The sequence below is a fragment of the Cordyceps javanica genome, chromosome 5, assembly GCF_051103115.1.
Source record: "Cordyceps javanica chromosome 5, complete sequence".
In the NCBI taxonomy this organism is placed as follows: Eukaryota; Fungi; Ascomycota; class Sordariomycetes; order Hypocreales; family Cordycipitaceae; genus Cordyceps; species Cordyceps javanica.
The window spans coordinates 3210939-3228989 of record NC_139299.1 but is presented as its reverse complement, the minus strand read 5'-3'; the positions used below and the strand labels follow the sequence as shown (position 1 = coordinate 3228989).

General features: G+C 53.2%; 6 protein-coding genes across 6 annotated transcripts; 4 read left to right on the top strand and 2 right to left on the bottom strand.

Moving 5' to 3' along the window:
• Positions 1 to 345: 345 nt before the first annotated feature.
• Positions 346 to 2789, bottom strand: V2A60_008200 (WD40-repeat-containing domain protein; the record flags this gene model as incomplete). Its single annotated transcript, XM_083259473.1, has 3 exons — positions 346 to 2277; positions 2329 to 2511; positions 2646 to 2789. The coding sequence occupies 3 exons, from the start codon at positions 2787 to 2789 to the stop codon at positions 346 to 348; spliced, it is 2259 nt and encodes a 752-aa protein (XP_083115599.1).
• Positions 2790 to 3657: 868 nt separating this feature from the next.
• Positions 3658 to 4185, top strand: V2A60_008199 (mediator complex, subunit Med11; the record flags this gene model as incomplete). The annotated part of the gene is made up of 1 exon (XM_083259472.1): positions 3658 to 4185. One exon carries the CDS (start codon positions 3658 to 3660, stop codon positions 4183 to 4185), a length of 528 nt encoding a protein of 175 aa, XP_083115598.1.
• A 3975-nt stretch (positions 4186 to 8160) lies between these two features.
• On the top strand, positions 8161 to 9783 carry V2A60_008198 (Ytp1 family protein; the record flags this gene model as incomplete). Its single annotated transcript, XM_083259471.1, has 3 exons — positions 8161 to 8319; positions 8406 to 8483; positions 8551 to 9783. 3 exons carry the CDS (start codon positions 8161 to 8163, stop codon positions 9781 to 9783), a joined length of 1470 nt encoding a protein of 489 aa, XP_083115597.1.
• A 698-nt stretch (positions 9784 to 10481) lies between these two features.
• Positions 10482 to 10919, top strand: V2A60_008197 (uncharacterized protein; the record flags this gene model as incomplete). The annotated part of the gene is made up of 2 exons (XM_083259470.1): positions 10482 to 10749; positions 10831 to 10919. 2 exons carry the CDS (start codon positions 10482 to 10484, stop codon positions 10917 to 10919), a joined length of 357 nt encoding a protein of 118 aa, XP_083115596.1.
• Positions 10920 to 12370: 1451 nt separating this feature from the next.
• On the top strand, positions 12371 to 13483 carry V2A60_008196 (uncharacterized protein; the record flags this gene model as incomplete). Its single annotated transcript, XM_083259469.1, has 1 exon — positions 12371 to 13483. The coding sequence occupies one exon, from the start codon at positions 12371 to 12373 to the stop codon at positions 13481 to 13483; it is 1113 nt and encodes a 370-aa protein (XP_083115595.1).
• A 552-nt stretch (positions 13484 to 14035) lies between these two features.
• V2A60_008195 (uncharacterized protein) lies at positions 14036 to 17652 on the bottom strand (the record flags this gene model as incomplete). The annotated part of the gene is made up of 14 exons (XM_083259468.1): positions 14036 to 14303; positions 14413 to 14576; positions 14654 to 14837; positions 14891 to 14989; positions 15042 to 15091; positions 15167 to 15293; positions 15352 to 15511; positions 15580 to 15601; positions 15669 to 15998; positions 16156 to 16292; positions 16351 to 16382; positions 16452 to 17242; positions 17304 to 17362; positions 17415 to 17652. The coding sequence occupies 14 exons, from the start codon at positions 17650 to 17652 to the stop codon at positions 14036 to 14038; spliced, it is 2661 nt and encodes an 886-aa protein (XP_083115594.1).
• Positions 17653 to 18051: the final 399 nt, after the last annotated feature.

Here is an 18051-nt window from a genome sequence, read left to right as displayed (position 1 = left end):
ATATATTTCTTTTTTCCAAAAAAAAAAAAGTTTCCATTCAACGAGTGTTCATATTTTGGAAATATTCATAATTGAAAAATGATAGCCAATTAGAATTAAATTTCCATCGTCTCGTTTCCAATTCACTACTTGCACAGGTATCGCGAGTTGTCTTGCGCCTCTCCCAACATCCGCCCAGGTACCTAGCTTCGTAGTTTACAATACAGGTAGGCAACTCCAAACGCCTAGCATGACCGTCGAGCTGTTGAACCACCTCCGAGCTTCTAAAAGCTGTCAAACTGTTCTCCTCGTCTGCAAAACTGAAACTTTTTTTGTCCTTTACAAGTTCAAACCATGACACACAATCTACCGTTCGGGCTCGTAGCACCCTCCAACGACTACGAGATTCATCCTTGTGAATTTTACCTTTGTGACTGGCGTCTTCTTCGTAGGGAACGCGCTGATCTGGTCCGGAGTGATCATAACCTCCTTGCCCTTCTTCTTGGTGTTGCCTGCCGTGTTCGCCGAGGCCGGGCCTTGCTGAGCCGTGCCCCCAACCGATCGGGAAGCGTCCTGCGCACCGGCGGCGAGAGAGTCGGCCCCAGTAAGCGTACCGGCGTCCAGGCCGGCTTGCTGAGCAGCTTTTTGGGGGTCGGCGGGGGATTCCACATCCCACAGTCGAACTGTACCGTCTTGCCCGCCAGAGGCAAGCACGGTAGACTCGACACTAAAGCTGAGAGACCAGATGCCACCCTTCCCGTGACCACGAGAGCGCTTAATACGCGTACCCTTGGCAATGTCCCAGAAGAAGATATTACCAGCAATGTCAGCGCTGGCAAGGAGTTTGCCGTTGGGTGCACATTCCAGAGCGCTGATGTAGTCAGTGTGCCCCGAGAATACTCTCACGCAGCCACCGGTGATTACGGACCACATGCGGATGGACTTGTCGGTTTCGTCTGATGCGGAAAATGCGTACATGCCGTTGGGGTGCCAGGTCAGGGCGGAAAGAGATGTATCGTGCCCAACAAGCAAGCGCTGGGGTGAGGCATGATCTTGCATCCAGACTCGGAGAGTCTTGTCATAGCCGCCGCTGAGAAAGTAGTGCCCGTGGGGGCCCCATTGCGTGCGGTATACTGGCCCGTCATGAGACCTGTATACAGCGAGGCAAGACCATGACTCAAGCGACCAAAGTCTGATCTGGCCATCAGCGGAGCAAGACAGCAGCAGTTTAGGCTTCGTATCAATCTTGGCACCTGGCTGGGCCTCATCTCCAAATAGTCGCTGGGGTGCTCCGGCGGCAGAGTCGGAGAATGATACATCGTAAACGGGCCCAGAATGGCCAATGAGCTTTCTGCTGTTGAACTTGGAATCCTTCTCGTGTGCATTCATGGATGACAGAGCCTTTCCATCCAAAGACCAAACTCTGATATATGATTCGGATGTACCGACCGCAACAAGCTGCCCGTCATCGGAAAAGTCCATGCATGCGACACTGCCTATTGTGTTGTGAAACGTGAACATGCAGGCGCTGACAGAAATTCCAACGCCTCCAGTGCGCCCTTCAATCTTGAAGCGGTCTCTATTTTCGCGTAGCTTTTGCATTTCGAGCATAATGTCCCGTGGCCTAGACGGGGGCAGAGGAAGATCGGCTCTATTCGGAGCATCGGCACTGTCCTCCCGCTTAATTTTCTGGTCAAATTCTTCGAGAAGTGTTGTGACACCTGGCGCTGAGGGGTTGCGCTTCTCTTCGTCCTCGAGTTCGGCGCGCACATCGTCGCGCAGTTCAGCGTCCATGGGCAGTGGGCCTAGTTGGAGAGGAGCAGCGGGATCGAGAACATCCTTGTTTGAAAGGCCCAGCTTGATACCTGGCACACCTTCCTTGGTGTCGATATCATCCATATCCATGTTTTTTGCGCGACGGAAGACGGACTCGAAGCTAAACGGAGTAATGGGACCCCGCGCCGTCGAGTCAATTTGGCAGTGGTTGACTAGGATATGGCGTATAACTGTGCCTCCTTGCTCGGACTCGCGCTCAAGAAAGTTGAACAGGTCCCCGGTCGCGTGCTGATTGAGCGGGATTCTGTATTTGTTCTTCTTGTAGAGCATGATGACGGGGTTCTCGGCAGTATGTGCTGGTAAAGTAACGGTTGCAAAAGTCTTCAAATCGTCTGCGTGTGCCGTTTGGAACTGGGGCCCCATGTCCTTGAGGTAGATCTTGGCGTCGTCGGTATATCCATTCTCGACTAGAGCAATGTAGGAGTAGACAAAGACTGGCCAGAGCAGTTTGGACAGCTCAAACTAGACGGTGTTAGACAAGGAGCGGGTGGTGCAACGGAGACAAACGCGCACCTTGTAGATATCGAGGTTGTTGAAAACCCATGCCTTTAGAAGTCTGTATGCCTTGCCGTACTTTTTGGGCCCAAGAGTTGCAGGCTGATGAATTGGCTTTCCATCCGAGCCTAAATGCTTGGATTCAGACCGGAAAACTTCTTCAGTACGGTTGAAGCCTCTCTTAAGCAGATAGTCCGTCACCTTTTGTCAATCGTTAGTAAATAGTACTGGCGACAAATGGTCCATCATGGAGCGTTGACAGTGAAAGACAGTTGACTGTTTTGCGATATGGATGACAGAGCCGCTGTGGCCCTAGGAACAGCTGTACCACGTACTATTTGGTTCAAATTCTGATTGGACATGGCTCCCCCAGCGGCAGTCGTTGTCGCAGCGGCAGCTGGGGCTGCAGCAGGCGGCGGTGCAGGCGCAGGAACTGGCTGGCCGTAAACGGGCGGGGGAACTGGTGTTTGCTGCGTCATCGTGCTTGGCTTTTGCGGTGTTTCGGGAGAATATTGACAGTGTTATTAAACACGAATCGACCGCAACGGTGTGATGGACGCCGTCGCGCGACAGCTGCTGGTGTCGTTTGGGGAGGGATGCGACCCGGATCCTCGCGTACCGTGTGGTGCACGTCGGGCCACGGGCGCACAGCGTGATGCGCAAAGAATCGAGCCGCGAATTCGTAATGATCACAAGGACGGAGAAGAGCGATGATGTTTACCCCGAGGGCGGTCCGTACGCGCGCGTCGTCATGTATGGCATAGATGGAGGATGCGCAATCGAGGATGGAGTTGCGAAGCGGCCCAGGTAGAGTTCAAGACCGGCCCCACATTACTTTGGCACAGGAAGCCGACCGATGGGCGTGTACGTATTATTGTCCGTTCTGGAAGCTGATTTGGGCAGGGCAGCTCTTCTTATTTAGGATTCAATTGCGCAATGTAAAAACTTGCGTTCTATGAGATTCGAATGAGATGGTCGTCTTGATGCGCTTTGGTGACTGGAATCGAAACGCATCACGTGTCTTGGTTGTCAAGCTGTAGACGGAACAGGACAAGACGACCCAACAAAGAGGTGAGTATCAAGATGTAGAAGAATCACTGGTACAAATTTTCTTTTCTTTCATAGAAACCGAATAGCTTCTCTGCTCAGATCATCCTCGCAGTCCCGGCTCGCCGCGTTAGTGAATACATACATCCACAGTCCATCCGCCTCTCTCACTGTTGTTGCTAGCCCTGCTTCCACTCACAGAGCAAACTCCCCCACAACCAACCGCTCGCACTGCGTCGCCCAAACTCATATTCGCCCACCAACAACATCGACAGCAAACGGCCGAGCCACTACTCGCAAATGGCATCGCCAAATGATGTCGCCATGGGCGATGGCTCGCCCGCCGGCATACACGAGCCCTTCACCATTGAAGAAAACATCAGCCAGCTCAACGCCATTGACAAGTCGGCCGTGCAGCTCATGAACCACGCCGCCACGGCCCTCAGCTCGCTCACCACGCCCTCGCCGGGCAGCCCCGCCGCCGCCGCCGAGCGCAGGAACGCCGCCGACGTCGACGCGCACGCGGCCAAGGTTGCCTTTACCGGGTCCACGGACGCCTTCCTGACCGCCCTGCACAACATTGACGTGCGCATGAAGCGGCAGATTATGGCGCTCGAGGAGGCGGGCATCGTCGACCTCAACAGCGCGTCGCGCGCCGACCCCAACGCGCCGAGCAGGGCGTCGCTGCGGCCCAACGGACTAGGCGCCGTCGGCAGTCTCGACGTCGGCTGGCTCAACAGCCGCAGCACAAAGGTCGAGCGCGACATGGAGGCGGAGCTCTGGGACAAGGCCAAGAAGCTTCTCGAGTCGCTGCGCAATGAGCAATAGACTTTGCTGCCTCTCTCGATTACCGCATGCAGGCACACTTGTGGCTTGTAGATCTATTTCCTTTTTTTCTTTTGGGTCATGCAGAATTTGGCGTTTCGGTTTTGGGGTGGTGTTTTTTTCTCTTTTCAAGGCAGGAAAACTTCTGAAAGGGTCTTGGTCTCGCTTGGACGGCTTTCAATGGATGAATAAAGACGGCCTGTCAATGAGGCTGTGCTGTTGTAGAACAATCAAATTTATACAATGGAACGTCTTCCCATGTAAAAGACTATGTCTATGCGATGGTACTCGACCTTTTGACTATAAATGTGCCAGCAGAGACGTCCGTTTTTCATGAATCAACATTGTCATCATATACTACTAGCTACGACGGCAAATTTGCCAAAGAATCAGAAATGGACCAGCAAACATCCAAAATTGACATTAGCTGCTCGTCGCATGCTGATGCGACCGTCACTGGCCTCAGCCTATGCATCGTTTTCCTTGCTCTTTGCATCGCCCTGCTCGGATACAAGAGATGGAAGGACCACAAGACGCATGCTCGTCTCGTTGCCAAGATTCGTCGCCTCGAGGCTGGAGAGCGAAAAAAGGGACACAAGCCAGCGAAAGAAGCCCAAACAGTGACACCGTCAAGCAGAGAGCTCAGATACCCGTCTGCCGTTGAGGTCCCCGCATGATAGACGTCTGCATAGTTAAGTAACAGTGTCATGCTAACCACAGACAGAAGCCGAAAACACTCGCCAAGGCAGACCGGAGGAAGGAGATGGGGTGATAGCCGTATTTAGCTGGACATTATTCTCATTTTCTTTTTGTTTTGAGAGACGCTCAACCTTTGTGAAATGTGAAACCAATCGAGTTCCCGAGTTAATAGTACTACGATAATGAGGATGGACAATACCTAAAAACTCGAGTATTCATCGATGTCCAAGCTTAATAAATTTCAATAAACGCGAATGGCCATGGTCAGGCTCCGACTTATTACTGCAGAGGCGAGGATCCCATCTGTCCCTCGAGCCGCTCGTGGCCTGGTTCACGCAGCAACTGTTGAAGGCTTCTTCTTCCTGTTTCTTCTTCTTTTCCACAGAGAGAATTGTCCCAATTGAATAGATGCAGGACTGGCATGGAGTTGTAGCTCCATATCCGCCGTAAAAATGATTTGCTTATCTGCTGATCGGCTCATCCCCGACTTTGAGCATTCCACAGTCCTATGCATTGCAATGTCCGAGGACACAGCCCCCTTGACAATTAGCAAAGCTGTTCGCTCTTTCACCCTACATTTTCATTCATAAAACGAAACTAAAAAAAACTAGAGAGCTGGAAGAATGACTGCCTTGAAAGTCGTTGAGGTGCCCCCTCCTATGCCCTTTGTTGTCTCACATCCGCCAAACCTCCTGCTTTCTGCTTTGTAGACAGTCAAAGACTGACAAAGATGGCCAACAATGTCAAATTGTCTTTTCCCACCAATCACTTATTGCCTTTGAAGATGGAGGATGCAAAGAGTTGTAGTCATTGATTTGGCCGTCTATAAAAGCTTGACGCGACCGCAACCTGGTACATCGAGTCAAGCCAGCGATTCACAACACTTTACTGCATAATCAAAATCAACTACATCCACGCCATCAGTGAACGGAAGCTATAAGCTGCTAGTATGAATAACTTTACGAGTTTCAATAGTATGACTGGCCATGTCATGATGAGAAGACGGGCATTTGCCGGGGCGCGTTTCGCCGCCTGGTTCATCTTTATGATCGGTCTCTTCTTCTTCTTTGTGGGGTTGCTATTTGTTCTCCGTCGGTTCAGTTCTCGGAATGGCGAAAGCGCTCGTCTTGACTCACATGAGCTCCAGAGCCGCACTGGGGCAGACGCCCTCGAAGCCGGAACGATGCCCGCCAGACCGACTTCTGCACCTGCGGCGCACCAGCGCGCAGGTGTTCTCGAGCCTGGAATGCCGCCGGACAGGCCACTTTCTGCACCCCCGGCTCGCAGAAACGTGCGTATCGCTACAGCCGGAGACATGGCTGGTAGACCGGCTTCCACCGGCCTCGCGCCGCAAGATGGGTTACACCGTCGCAGCCCGTCTCCGTTCGCTAATATTTAGTCATGCGGATTTTGTTGAATCTCTCTAGTCGAGATGTGTTTCACGCTTGGAGTCATTTAAAGACATATTAGAAAGATCTGGAATTGATTATTTGGAGACTGTTACTTGTATTCGTGTGATATGTACTTGAACATCCATATCTGAATGAAGATTATGAGATAGAGCTGTCCCGTCACGTCGGGTCGAGTCTCTAGTTCCAGATTCCCCGTTGCTGTGTCGGTAGAGCTACAGACGTGGTTACGGTTTCCATCTCTCAAGTCTTGGATATCGCGCGTATGATAGAGTATTTATTGGCTGGGTGGCTTCGATCGATTTCTCCGATTCTCTCACAAGTAATCGACAACGCATGACTGTGATGACCCAAGACATCCCATTGACGTGGACTCACAACGATTAACGAAACGGGCGATACTAGCCCTCAACGCACCTTGTGACCCGCCACATACTATCGGAGTTGGTGAAACTACTCGCCGTCATGTAATGTGTTGATTGTTAGCAAATGATATAGAAATGCGCGCGAAAACGGCAATGAAAACATGGAAACACTGGCGTACGGTTTGAATATGTGGATGAGCATGTTAGTGATTGTGGGCTGAATGTCTGGACAAGCAAGGGCATGGCAGGTCGGGGGGCGCGACGTGCGAAACAAATAGAAGCGAAGTGTAATAGTAGAATACAGACTGAAACCCAGCAATGCTAAGATCTGGAACCGAACTACATTTTCTCTCAGGCCCGGCTTGGACAGTGATCCCATTGCTCAGCCTCAGCTTGACAGTGGTAAATCGCATAGCCCCAAAAGATAATGGAATACAGTAACAATACCGGGTGTCCTTTAACCACTCATTACTATTGGCTTTGCTATCCATTTTACTCTTATTTTCTTCTTCTTCTTTTTTTTAGAAATTCTTTTGGCTCTTTTGGCGTCGCAAGTTGAGAATAGGCTTTTATGGCAACGCTGTTCATATAATTGAACTCGTCGATGCCGTCTTTGGGTGAAAAGTAGCTCCACAGGATGAGGTGACATTATATGATAATTTTTCCATTGAAGGGCCAACACAATATAGAGAAGAGTACTCCGTAATGTGGCCTCTATAGATTGGAGGGCGACCGGTAGCATCGCCGATTAGTATCAATCAGTCAGTGCATAGTGACAGAAATAGGGGCTTTGGTTGGTCCTTTGGTTGGTTCTTGGTTTGGGTGTCTGCTACTGGCATGTAACTGCCGGCCATACGTGGAAATGGTGGAGAAGAGTGTACGCCGCGAGCACTGTCTCCTGGTTCGAGTTGGCCCCTCCCCCCCCAAAAAAAAAATTGAGATGGCCTATATTTGACGGCTCTTATGAAGTGCCAACGTTGATTATTACCGCCAAGACGGTGCATAGTGATACTCCGTAGCTGTCAACCCTGCCCCTGACAAGACCAAGCGAAAGAAGCTGACAGGGAGCTGCGGCTTTTGCGGGACAGACCCACTCTATGTTGGTAGTTGTAGTGGGGAGCCAATCAGCAAGGACGCAATAAGAGGGCGGGCGGACATTGAACTTATTGGTACCTATCACTCCATATGGAGCACTAATACAGTGACTTGGCGAGGTGCTTGAGAGATCCGGCCTTCCGTAGGTCATTTTATTTTAGCCTTGGGATAACTTGCCCCCTTTGAAAACTTGCATTCTCTCTTGGCATCTGTTCCCTTTGCAACACCAACCGGGCTCGCGGCAGCACGAATTCCTTTTTTTCCTTCATCGATCCCGCATCAGCGTTGACGCTGCATTTGCCGCGACACTCATCTACTCCCGGCGGTGCCGTCCGTCTGCTCTCCGAACCAGCGCTTTCTGTCTGGCCTTGCGCGTATACGCGTTAGCAGCAGCAGCAGCGGCAGCAGCCATGGCGATCCGACGACGAATGTACAACGCGGCCGGCCTGCCATCAGCCGCATCCTTCCTTGTGGCCGTTGCTTTGCTCGGTCATGCTCAGGCCCATAGCCACGGCCACGGCGCCTCGAACCCGATTCCAGAGGGCGAGACTGTCACCAAGGAACCTCTGGTCCGTACCACTATCACCACCGCCACCACTCCGGATGACGGGACATGTTCTCAAGGCGACTGGTTGACAAGCTGACAACGCAACAGGATTCCATTACATGGCTTCACATCTTTATCCAAATGTTGGCCTATGGCGTCATCTTCCCCATCGGCATGGTCCTGGGTGTAAGCTGATCTTTTCCCCCAATGCCCGCCGACCCCTGCTGTCCGACTAACAAACGGCCTTGCACAGATGACCAAATCTCGCTGGCACGTCCCGACCCAGGCTGTCGGCTCCTCCCTCGCTCTCGTCGGCTTCTTCCTCGGACACGCTCACGGTGGACGCCAATATGTCGGCAACAACATCCACTCCGTCTTTGCCAACATTCTCCAGCTGCTCCTCGTCGCCCAGGTCGTGCTCGGCCTCTACCTCAAAGGCCACTGGGAACGCGGCATCAACGGCCGCATCCGTCTCCTGATCCGCCCCTTCCACTCCATCATCGGCAAGGCCATGCCCCTGCTCGCCTGGGTTCAGATGGTCTTTGGCGGCATCACCACGCTAGGCTTCTGCCAGGGCGATCATCTCGGGCAGTGCGCCGCCCACTTCATCATGGGAGGCGCCTTCATCGCCTACGGCATCATCCTCACCATCATCCTCCTCGCTGGCCAGGTATGGATGCGCCGCACCGGTCGCTCGCAGGAATTCTTTGACAGCTCCGTCATCGCCGTCTGGGGCTGCGTCAACACCTTTACCGAACACCGCTGGGGCACTGCCTGGGTCCGCAACGACTGGCAACACACCACCATGGGCATCGTCTGGTGGTGCGCTGGCCTGGCCGGTATCTGGCTGAGCCGCGACCGCGACGGAAACCCCAAGCGCAACTTCATCCCCGCCTTTGTCATCTTCATCACCGGTTGGGCCATGTCTGCCCACCCCCAGGAACTCATGGTCAGCGCCATGACGCATGCCATGTTTGGCAAGACGCTGATGGCTGTCGGCGTCACGCGCGTCATCGAAATCGCATTTGTCCTCAAGGATAAGCAGTCGCTTGACGAAAGCGGCCGCACCTGGAGCAGCTTCCAGTTCATTCCCGTCTTTCTCATGTATGCTGCCGGATTCCTTTTCATGGGCGCCACCGAGGAGCAAATGCACCTTGTCGACAGTTCTGGCATGGATGGCGTTGCTTATTCACTCATTCTCTACTCTCTTGCCTTTATGGTGTTCCTTTTCGCAAACATGCTCATTCACCTGTACGACCGCCTCTCGACGACCGAAGAAGTACACAAGTACAGCAACGGACACATTCACCTCAACGGCGGCGCCCACGAGCAAGGCCGTCTGCGCGACGCTGAAGAATTCGAGCTCGAGGGTCTCAGCGATGAGGAGGAGCACGACGAGAGCCGGCACATGCTCAACCGGACCGACCGAGCCAGCACCGACACACCCAGCACGCTTGGCCGCAACAATCATGCTTCGGCTCATTAATAAACTACGAAGCCATATGGCTTGGCATTTACGAAAACGACACTACTATACACATGGTCACGGCGTCCTGATTGGAGTAATTGATTTACAAGGAAAGGAAAAGGCACATTGCAAAATTATTGACAGGAGTGAAATGTGTTGGGAGTCTATTGCTATTGTTCTTGTATACGAGGCTGATGCCCATAGCCATCGAATTTCAGAGGGAGCCCTTTGACAATTTGCCGTTTAAGCTCTTTCTTGTGCTGTGGTGTACTAACGTAACAGCTCATCCATTGATTCGCAGGCGCGCATTGCCTGTCCACGCCTTGTTGCCAGCTCATGCGGGCTTTCCAGGTCCCCCGTTTACGAAGGTAGACAATGAAATTAGCACAGAAAATTCGAAAAGGCAGGAAAGGCTACTTATCTTATGACAAGTAAATTTATTAGTTGGCGTTTTTTTTTTGGCCATTCCTCTGGCGATTTCTGGCCTAGTTAGCGGGCGTGGAGAATAAAAAACGGAGAGCTGGTATATCGACAACGCTAACTCACTTCAAAAAAAAAAAAAGTTGCGACCGACTTTTTGCGACAAGCAACCCGACTTTTGCCAACCGTCTTTTCTCCGTCACCCGAAATTTCTCGCGATCGCACAGTTGGTCCTCTAAACGCGCGCTCAAGACGGCAGACAGACAGAAAAAAAAAAGACAACCAAATTCATAACCATGCCATCGGTCAAAAACCCCAACGGCCCGTCCAAGAACCGCCTCGCCGCCCGCGCGGCCAAGGCCCGCAAGACGCGGCAGAAGCGCTCCGAGGAGGGCCGGCACAAGATTGCAAAGGTCGACGTGATGCGCGGCGCGCGGCCGGGCATCCTGCCGACCAGCGGGCCCAACGCCAAGATCAGCTCCAAGAAGGCGCGCAAGCTGCAGAAACAGCTGGGCCACGCGCTGCGGCGCAAGGCCGAGGCCGAGGGCGAGGCCGCCATGGCTGGTAAGTTTGCTTCTTTGTTTCCCCCGGGTGGTGGTGGTGGCGGTGATGTAGCAAGATTAGCTAACTTGTTTGGGGGTGTAGATGCTCCGGACGTCAAGGTTCAGAAAGAAGAAGTCGAAGAAGAGGTCCGACAGGGCCCGGACGAGACGGAGATGGAGGGCATTCAGTAAGGACAACAGGGAAGACGTACAATGGAAGACGACCGACAATGAAGACGACGGCGACGACGACAATGCGAGCTACGAATTTTGTGGTGAATCAAAACTCATGGGAACGGCGTTTGGATGCGAAAAATGGGAACAACGTGTGCTTTTTTTTTAAAAAAAAAATGTTCGTGACGATATCAAATTACACTACAATGCACAAAGAGAAACCAATCTGTGCCTCAATTGAAGCAATGTGCTACTCGGGAAGCTGAAAAGTCCTTGGAAACCGAAACATCTTTGCCAACCCGCTCCCCAGAGCCCGCGCCACCTGCTGCTGGGGCTGAGCTCGGTGTTCTCTCTTGCGATACCAGTCGATTTGCAGAGAGTTTTGACCTCTTCAACTCTGTGCAGAGCAAGTCCCAGGCCTGTCGGCAAAAGACTGCAAGCACAGACCAACCCGTTCGTCGATGTCGACGCCTGGTGCTCTCGCCCAGAGACTTGCTCCCGCATTTGGATAGTGAGAGCTGGCAGACCACTGCTGGCAACAAGTCCTCGGGCCATGTATGAGGGCGGACGGGCGGCGGCGGCGGCGGCGGCGGCGGCGGACATTTTGTTGAAACTCGTAGCTGCCGTCGTTGACGCAACTGTGTTAGTCACGACTCGATCAATGACGGGCAGCTTGAATCCCCCACAGGCTGTTGTCCTGGTCGCCGCCACCAAATTTGAGACGACTGGGAAGAAAGCTGCTGCTGGTTTGTAATGTGCCAATCGAGCACCTAGAAGTTACTGGGTTGAAAGAGGCATAGGAAACTAAATGTCGGCTTGTCAGCCAAGACTCGTGTTCCCGACGAGACCTGTTATTAGTCCCACGTAAAGCTTCGTAGCGACGGGTTATTCGTGCAACTGTCTCTTTGCCACAAAAAACACGTACCACGGCGATGTCTGCTTTTGGTATTCGTTCCGGGAAGTGTAATGACTCTGACGCGCAGTGGTCCTTGTTCTCTGAAACCTGCGCGGGCGCCATTGGCTCGGGGCGATGTGATGGACGGAGGGCAGTCCGTTGGTCACTGTGCCGCTCACGCAGCATGCCGTGGCAGCAGCATGACGCTGCGTGCTGTGCTGCGCATTCAGATGCTCATCACTGCTGGCTGACAACGCCTACTACCATACTTGGCATCCGCGTTCTTTTTGTGCTTTTTCTATCACTCATTATTTCGTAGCCCCGTGCAACTTCAATGATACCGTGTAAATTCAATCATCGTGCAGTGAGCGTTGTACGAAAAGTCAAAGACTGTAGTGGGCATCGTCTTCTACTCACGCGTATAAAAGGCCCTACTCCCTCGCTTTCTTTCCCATCCTTTTTTTTTTCCTGCTGTAAGTTGTTGGCTTGTCTTACCTGCCTATACACAACCATCACTGATCCATGGCGGCGGATTTGACAGGCTTCTCTTTGATCTACGTCGTCACCAACAGTCATGCCGTGCGACCAGAGCACGTTCGATTCTTTCCTTCGCCTGCCATGGGAGGCCGCGGCGGCCGATGTCGTGGAAATCTCTTCCAGTGACGACGAAGATGATATCCAACCACAAGCCGACATCTTATGGCCGCAGCAGGCGGAGGAAACACCCAAAGGTAAAGTCTCAGCAGTCTGCCCCATCGGCCACGAGCTATGCACTAATCACAGACGAGATGCCGAACAACGTGTAGTGAACACGGTCGAATCCGCTGCATTTCGAAAGGCAATCAGCGCGAGCATTCCCATCAAGCTTGTCGACGTTCATGTGCGGCAGCAACTACGGGCCGCCGCCACCAGAGCGCTGGAAATCGCGGTGAGCTGCGGCGCCACCCTCGATGCCGTCCACATTGACGCAAATTACTTCACAACGTGGCCAGGTCGTGGGTGGGACCCTGACATGATTTCGTTGCACCAGGTCGTCCAGGCCCGGCTGGTCGAGTGCCAGAACGCCCAGGCGCTCGGATCGCGTCTGCGTGCGGCGCTCGTCCAGCTCGGCAACGAGCGTCTCGAGGAGGCCAGAGTGCTAGGCTTGCGACTCGAGGACCTCACCATAGGGGAGGATCTGCTACCGACCTGGCATGGACGGCATGGCCCCGGTGTCGCCAGCGAGGATGACGATACGACGGTGGTGATGGGCAGCAGAGTGCACAGCGACGACCAGCTGCCATCAGGAATAGACTGTGCTGTAAAGGAGGAGAGCAAGCGCTGCATGGGAAAAGACTCTTGTCATTCGAGCGCGCCAGGCTCCGACACGGACGCGAGCGACTCCGAATCTACTCGCGAAGCGGACCCCGACGACGAAGTCAGCCTCTTCAACTTCATCTCGCAGCATCACGCCGACGACGAAGAGAGAATGGACGCCCCCCACAGCAACGTCGTTCACGACGTCGAGGTCCTCGGTGCCGCCCCCGAACAGGGCTGCTGCCTCCCCGTCGACTTTGAGGTGTACTTGGCGCAAGACGACTCGGACTGGGAGCTGCTGCCCGAAGTCGAGCTTGCCGTCGACGAGGCAGCGTTTGAGCACCACTACCATATGGAAGACGTGATTGAGGTTGAACTCGCTGAGGGGTAGATTTAATTATTACTGCCAAAGCCACACAATAAGGGGTCGGGGCCGGACGACGACGGACTTGCAGACGGCGCCGGACTATACCACAGGCTCGGCGGAGGGGACACTTTGCCCTATGAGCGTGTGATGTCGTTGTGGACCAGCCCGAGGTTTTGAAAAACAATGTGTAGGCCGATAGTAATTTGCGGGTTTGGTAATGGTTGATGGTTTATGATTTATTGTTTTGGTTTTTGCTCTTGGTTTACATTTTGCAGGGAGAGATGGAACAACGCAGACGCAGTATTTGGACGGCGTATGTAAGGGCGATTGCTTTGGCTAACAAGAACAGGTATCATGGACAGTTGACTTGGGAGAACATGACGGATGAATTCACGAATCTTTGCAATTTATAAGAAGTCTTACCGTGTGAAGAAAAAAAATGTTTTGATCTTGATAAAATCGTATGCAAACAAAGGGCGACCCAACCTTTCCTGTCGTTTCCCGCCTCTTGTCGTTGCAGCCCTTGTGCACAAGAGAACCACCCCCCCAAAAGCAGAAAAATCGTCTTGGCACCGCTCATGCCATCCCATCATCATCGCAGCCGCTGAGCCAGGCCGCGACCGCGCCGCTGCTCGGATCTGCGGCGACGTAGTCGGCCCGGCCGCTGCCCGGCCGCTGCCTCGTGCCCGTGAGCTGCGCGAAGCGAATGTTGGCGCCCGACGTGCCCGCGCCGTCCCTGACGACGCCAATGTGCTCCCAAGCGGGCAGCTGCGGATACATGTTGAGCCAGACCTCCACCCGCCCGTCAAGAGGGCGCGTCCAGACGTAGTCTGCCTTGCCGTCGCTGCGAGACCCAGGGTTAGCACGCCAATGTTGGTCATGAAAAACTTGGTTTTGCTCAAGGGTGGAGGAGGACAGATGAAGGGGGGGGGGGGGGGGGGGGCATTATTTACCCGTTGATGTCGTAGAAGCCAATCTCCTCCGGTCGCTGACCGATTCCGGAAGCGTCTGCCCGAGGGAGCGCAGAGTAACGATTGTCGGGGCCCGTGTCCGGGCCGTACATGTTGCGGTAGATGGTCGTCTTGCCGGTTTCTGAGAGGTAAATGTAGTCGTCACGCTGGGTCGAGCTGTTAGATCTGTCGCTTCGAGTGTCACGGGTGTCACCATCAGCACCAACAACGGGAATCAACGTACTCCATCTCCATCAATGTCCGCAATGCGGACATTCTTGCCCGGGCCAAGCCCGCTCGCGATCTGGCCGACTGGGTCGAACAAGTAACCTCCAAATCTGCTTTCGCCCCCTCCCTCCGGAACGAGAAGGTATGCCGTGAGTGCGCCAGTTGTCGAGTTGATAACCAAGTAATCGTCGTAGCCGTCACTGCATCCAGTCAGCAACTGACTCTGGACTACTTGAGACAAGAGTCTGGTTACCCGTTAATGTCGCCAAAAACAACCTGGCTTCCCGGGGCCGCTCCTGAAGCAATCGGATGCCCGTTGTTGAGCGGACTCCATGAGCCATTTTGGTTGGAGCTGTAAACCCGTTAGCTGTGTTGCGTGCATCGACAGAGCATGAATTCCCTACTAGACGATCGGCGCACCGTTCTTTGGATCGATCCAGACGAAATCCTCACCCTGCAGCTCTCATATTAGAAGGATTGTCCAAGCGAGCAGCTTCTTCAAGTTATGAGAGATGGAGGTGCAACAAACTTGGCTCCCAGAAATGTCAGCGAATCGCAGTCCATCAATGGCCATGCTGTCGTCGACAGTGCCGCGGTTGTACCAAACGGATAGAGAGCCGTGGTCGCCCACGACTACATAGTCATCTTTGCCGTCTCTGTGCAAATGGTTAGAATCAGATCACAAACCTATAGGGGAAGGGGAAGCCCAGGCACCCATCCATGTCAGCCAGACGTATCGCGTCTGGCGTATGGCCATGACCCTCCAAGATCGAGTTGCCGCCGCCTTGATCGATGTAAAGAGGAACGCCTTCACTGTTTGTACGCTGGTTCAAGAACCCGGAGAGACCACCATCATTGTCCCAGATGAGGTAGTCTGACAAAATGTCAGCAACCAATGTTGACTCTTTTTCATGAGTAAAAAAGAATGGAAAAAAACTGTACCGTCACGTCCGTCGCCATTCATCTACATGATGTTTCCGTTAGCTTCATTCATAAGAGAGTCCGGGAGCGCCATCGCTCGGCAAACCCACGTCTGCAAACACTAGCTTTGAAAAGTCATCCAGGCCAACACCAGTCGCAATACCCTTCTGGTCGTGAAATAACACGTCCGTGCCGCCCACGGAGCCGACATTGAGCCAGTGCACCAGTGAGCCGCCATTGCCAATGTAGACGTAGTCGGCCCGGCCGTCGCCGTTGATGTCCGGAAACCGCAGCGTAGCGAGGTTAGCATGGGGCACGCCCGAGGCGATGACGCCGCCGTCGACAAACTTCCACCCGTTGGCCCAGTCATTGTCGGGTCCGTAGTTCCAAAAGACTCGGACGGCGCCGTTTCTCGGATTCACGACGAGGTAGTCGTTCATCTAGTTAGTAGTTAGGTAGTTAGTATCAGAGCGGCGTGGGGGAGGATCGAGGATTTACCCCATCACCATTCATGTCCTGAAACCGAAAAAAAAAAAAAAAAGAAAAGAAAACAATAGTCAGCGCTTGAATATAGTTCTTTTAGTTTTGAAGACGTACTGCGAGGTAAACTGTCTGGCCGCGGCCGGCGCCACTGCCGATAATACTGTTGTTGTTACCTGCAGGACTCCACGCCCTCGGGAGGTCGTTGAGCCAACATCTAATCTGTCCAGTATCTGGATTGACCCATACGTAATCTGTTTAGAAATTTCCAAGTTAATATCACATCGTATCACTCATCAAGCACACATATACCTGCTTTACCGTCACCATTCATGTCGTGCAGTCTACATGACACGGTTATCAGTCCAGCTGATCAAGTGGTTCACTGCACCAAGGGGAACCAAACAACTCACCGCACCTGTGCGTTATCCAAATCTAGACCAGCAGCAATTTGTCCCCCCATCTGCCAATCTTTGTGGAACTTCCAGTCTCCATTCTGCCCAAGCCCTGCAGAAATTCTGCCCGTTGCCTTCCATGTTGGCTTTGAGTTGCACTTTGCCGATCCCGCCCCGACAGCCCAGTCTCGAAGATCGCGATAGCTTCCGTCCGGTTTACAATCAAGAGGGCTCTCTCCGTAGTACGGAGGTGGAACGTTATTGTCAATGCCACCGTTCAGGCTCGGGTCGTCAATCGCTGGCCGGTCCGGGTCTTTGCCGACAGGCTCCTGTATCCAGCCGCTGGGAATCTGCGTGATAAAATCGTACCAGTAGTTGCCCATGAATTTGTAGCCGTGGTTTGTAGGGTGTATGCAGTCGCGGAGAATTTCCTTCCCGTGACTGGGAACAAACGTCGTAAAATCTACAGCGAGGACATGGTGGCCGGCGTCCTTGCGCTTTTGGACAACATAGGGGATCAACTTCTGGAACTGTTGCGTCTGCGGCTCTTGTGACGGGTCGCAGGTGTCGATAATCATGGCAACTAGCACTGTTGCGTCGGGACATTGGCCGATAATCTTGTCAATGAGTCTGCCGAGGCGAGCGGCAGCTTGTACTGGGTCGTTGCCCTCAGTCGAGATGGAGTTATTGGGGTTCATATCGTTCGTGCCGGCCGCGACCAGAACAATATTTGGTCGCTGATCGAGGGACAGATCGACATGGTCTGCGATAAACTGAATTGTCTTGCCATTCCATGCCGCCTTTTGCCACTGCTGTGAGCTACGTCGTTTCTGGTTCCCAACGTGGCTGGGGAGTATCGCGACCACTTACAAAGTATCCGTCATCCATGGTACCAAACGTTTCAGTACCAGCAAAAACAACTTTATTTCCTGCACTTTTACGTCAGTTTTCGTTCAAGGAGCGCTCTAGTGTAAGCCTTACGGGAGAGGTCATCTCGCAGCTGTCGCCTGTAGCCATCGCCATCTCCGCCAATGTCACTTCCGAAGCCCACCGTGATGGAATCTCCGACAGGCAATATGCGGAGCTCAAGTCCATTTGCTATCTGTTTTCCCGCGGGCGTGCCTTTAAATCGTAGAAAAGTATCGCTACCTGCGGCGGAAGCACGGAGAGCCAGTATTGCAGGGACTAGAGCTGCAGTGAGTGTCCAGTGCGGACGCATGCTGAAAACCGATACGAGAAGGGGAGAATTGTTCCGGATGAGTTTCCGGCGAGAATCGTAGTGGCTTTTGATACGCAATCTTTGTCAGAAGCGAGGCATCGCTACCAGAGTCCATCGACGAAAGGTCTTTTACTAAACCCGATCGAGCGGTCTTGGCCAGCGCCTTTCTTTTTCAACTACATCACGATGGCACACAGTCAGGTTACAGCTCGGAGGCTTACAATTCGTACTGGTAGGGTTGCAGCTGCAGCTGCAGCTGCAGCTGCAGCTGCAGCAACTTCATTACTGAGCACTCGACAGATGATCCGCATCCTAGCAGGTTGGCCAGACTGTTTAGCCTCACTTTGGCGGTCGGCGAATGGCCTAATACTCGTTTAGTGTCGGAAGGATTCTGATTTG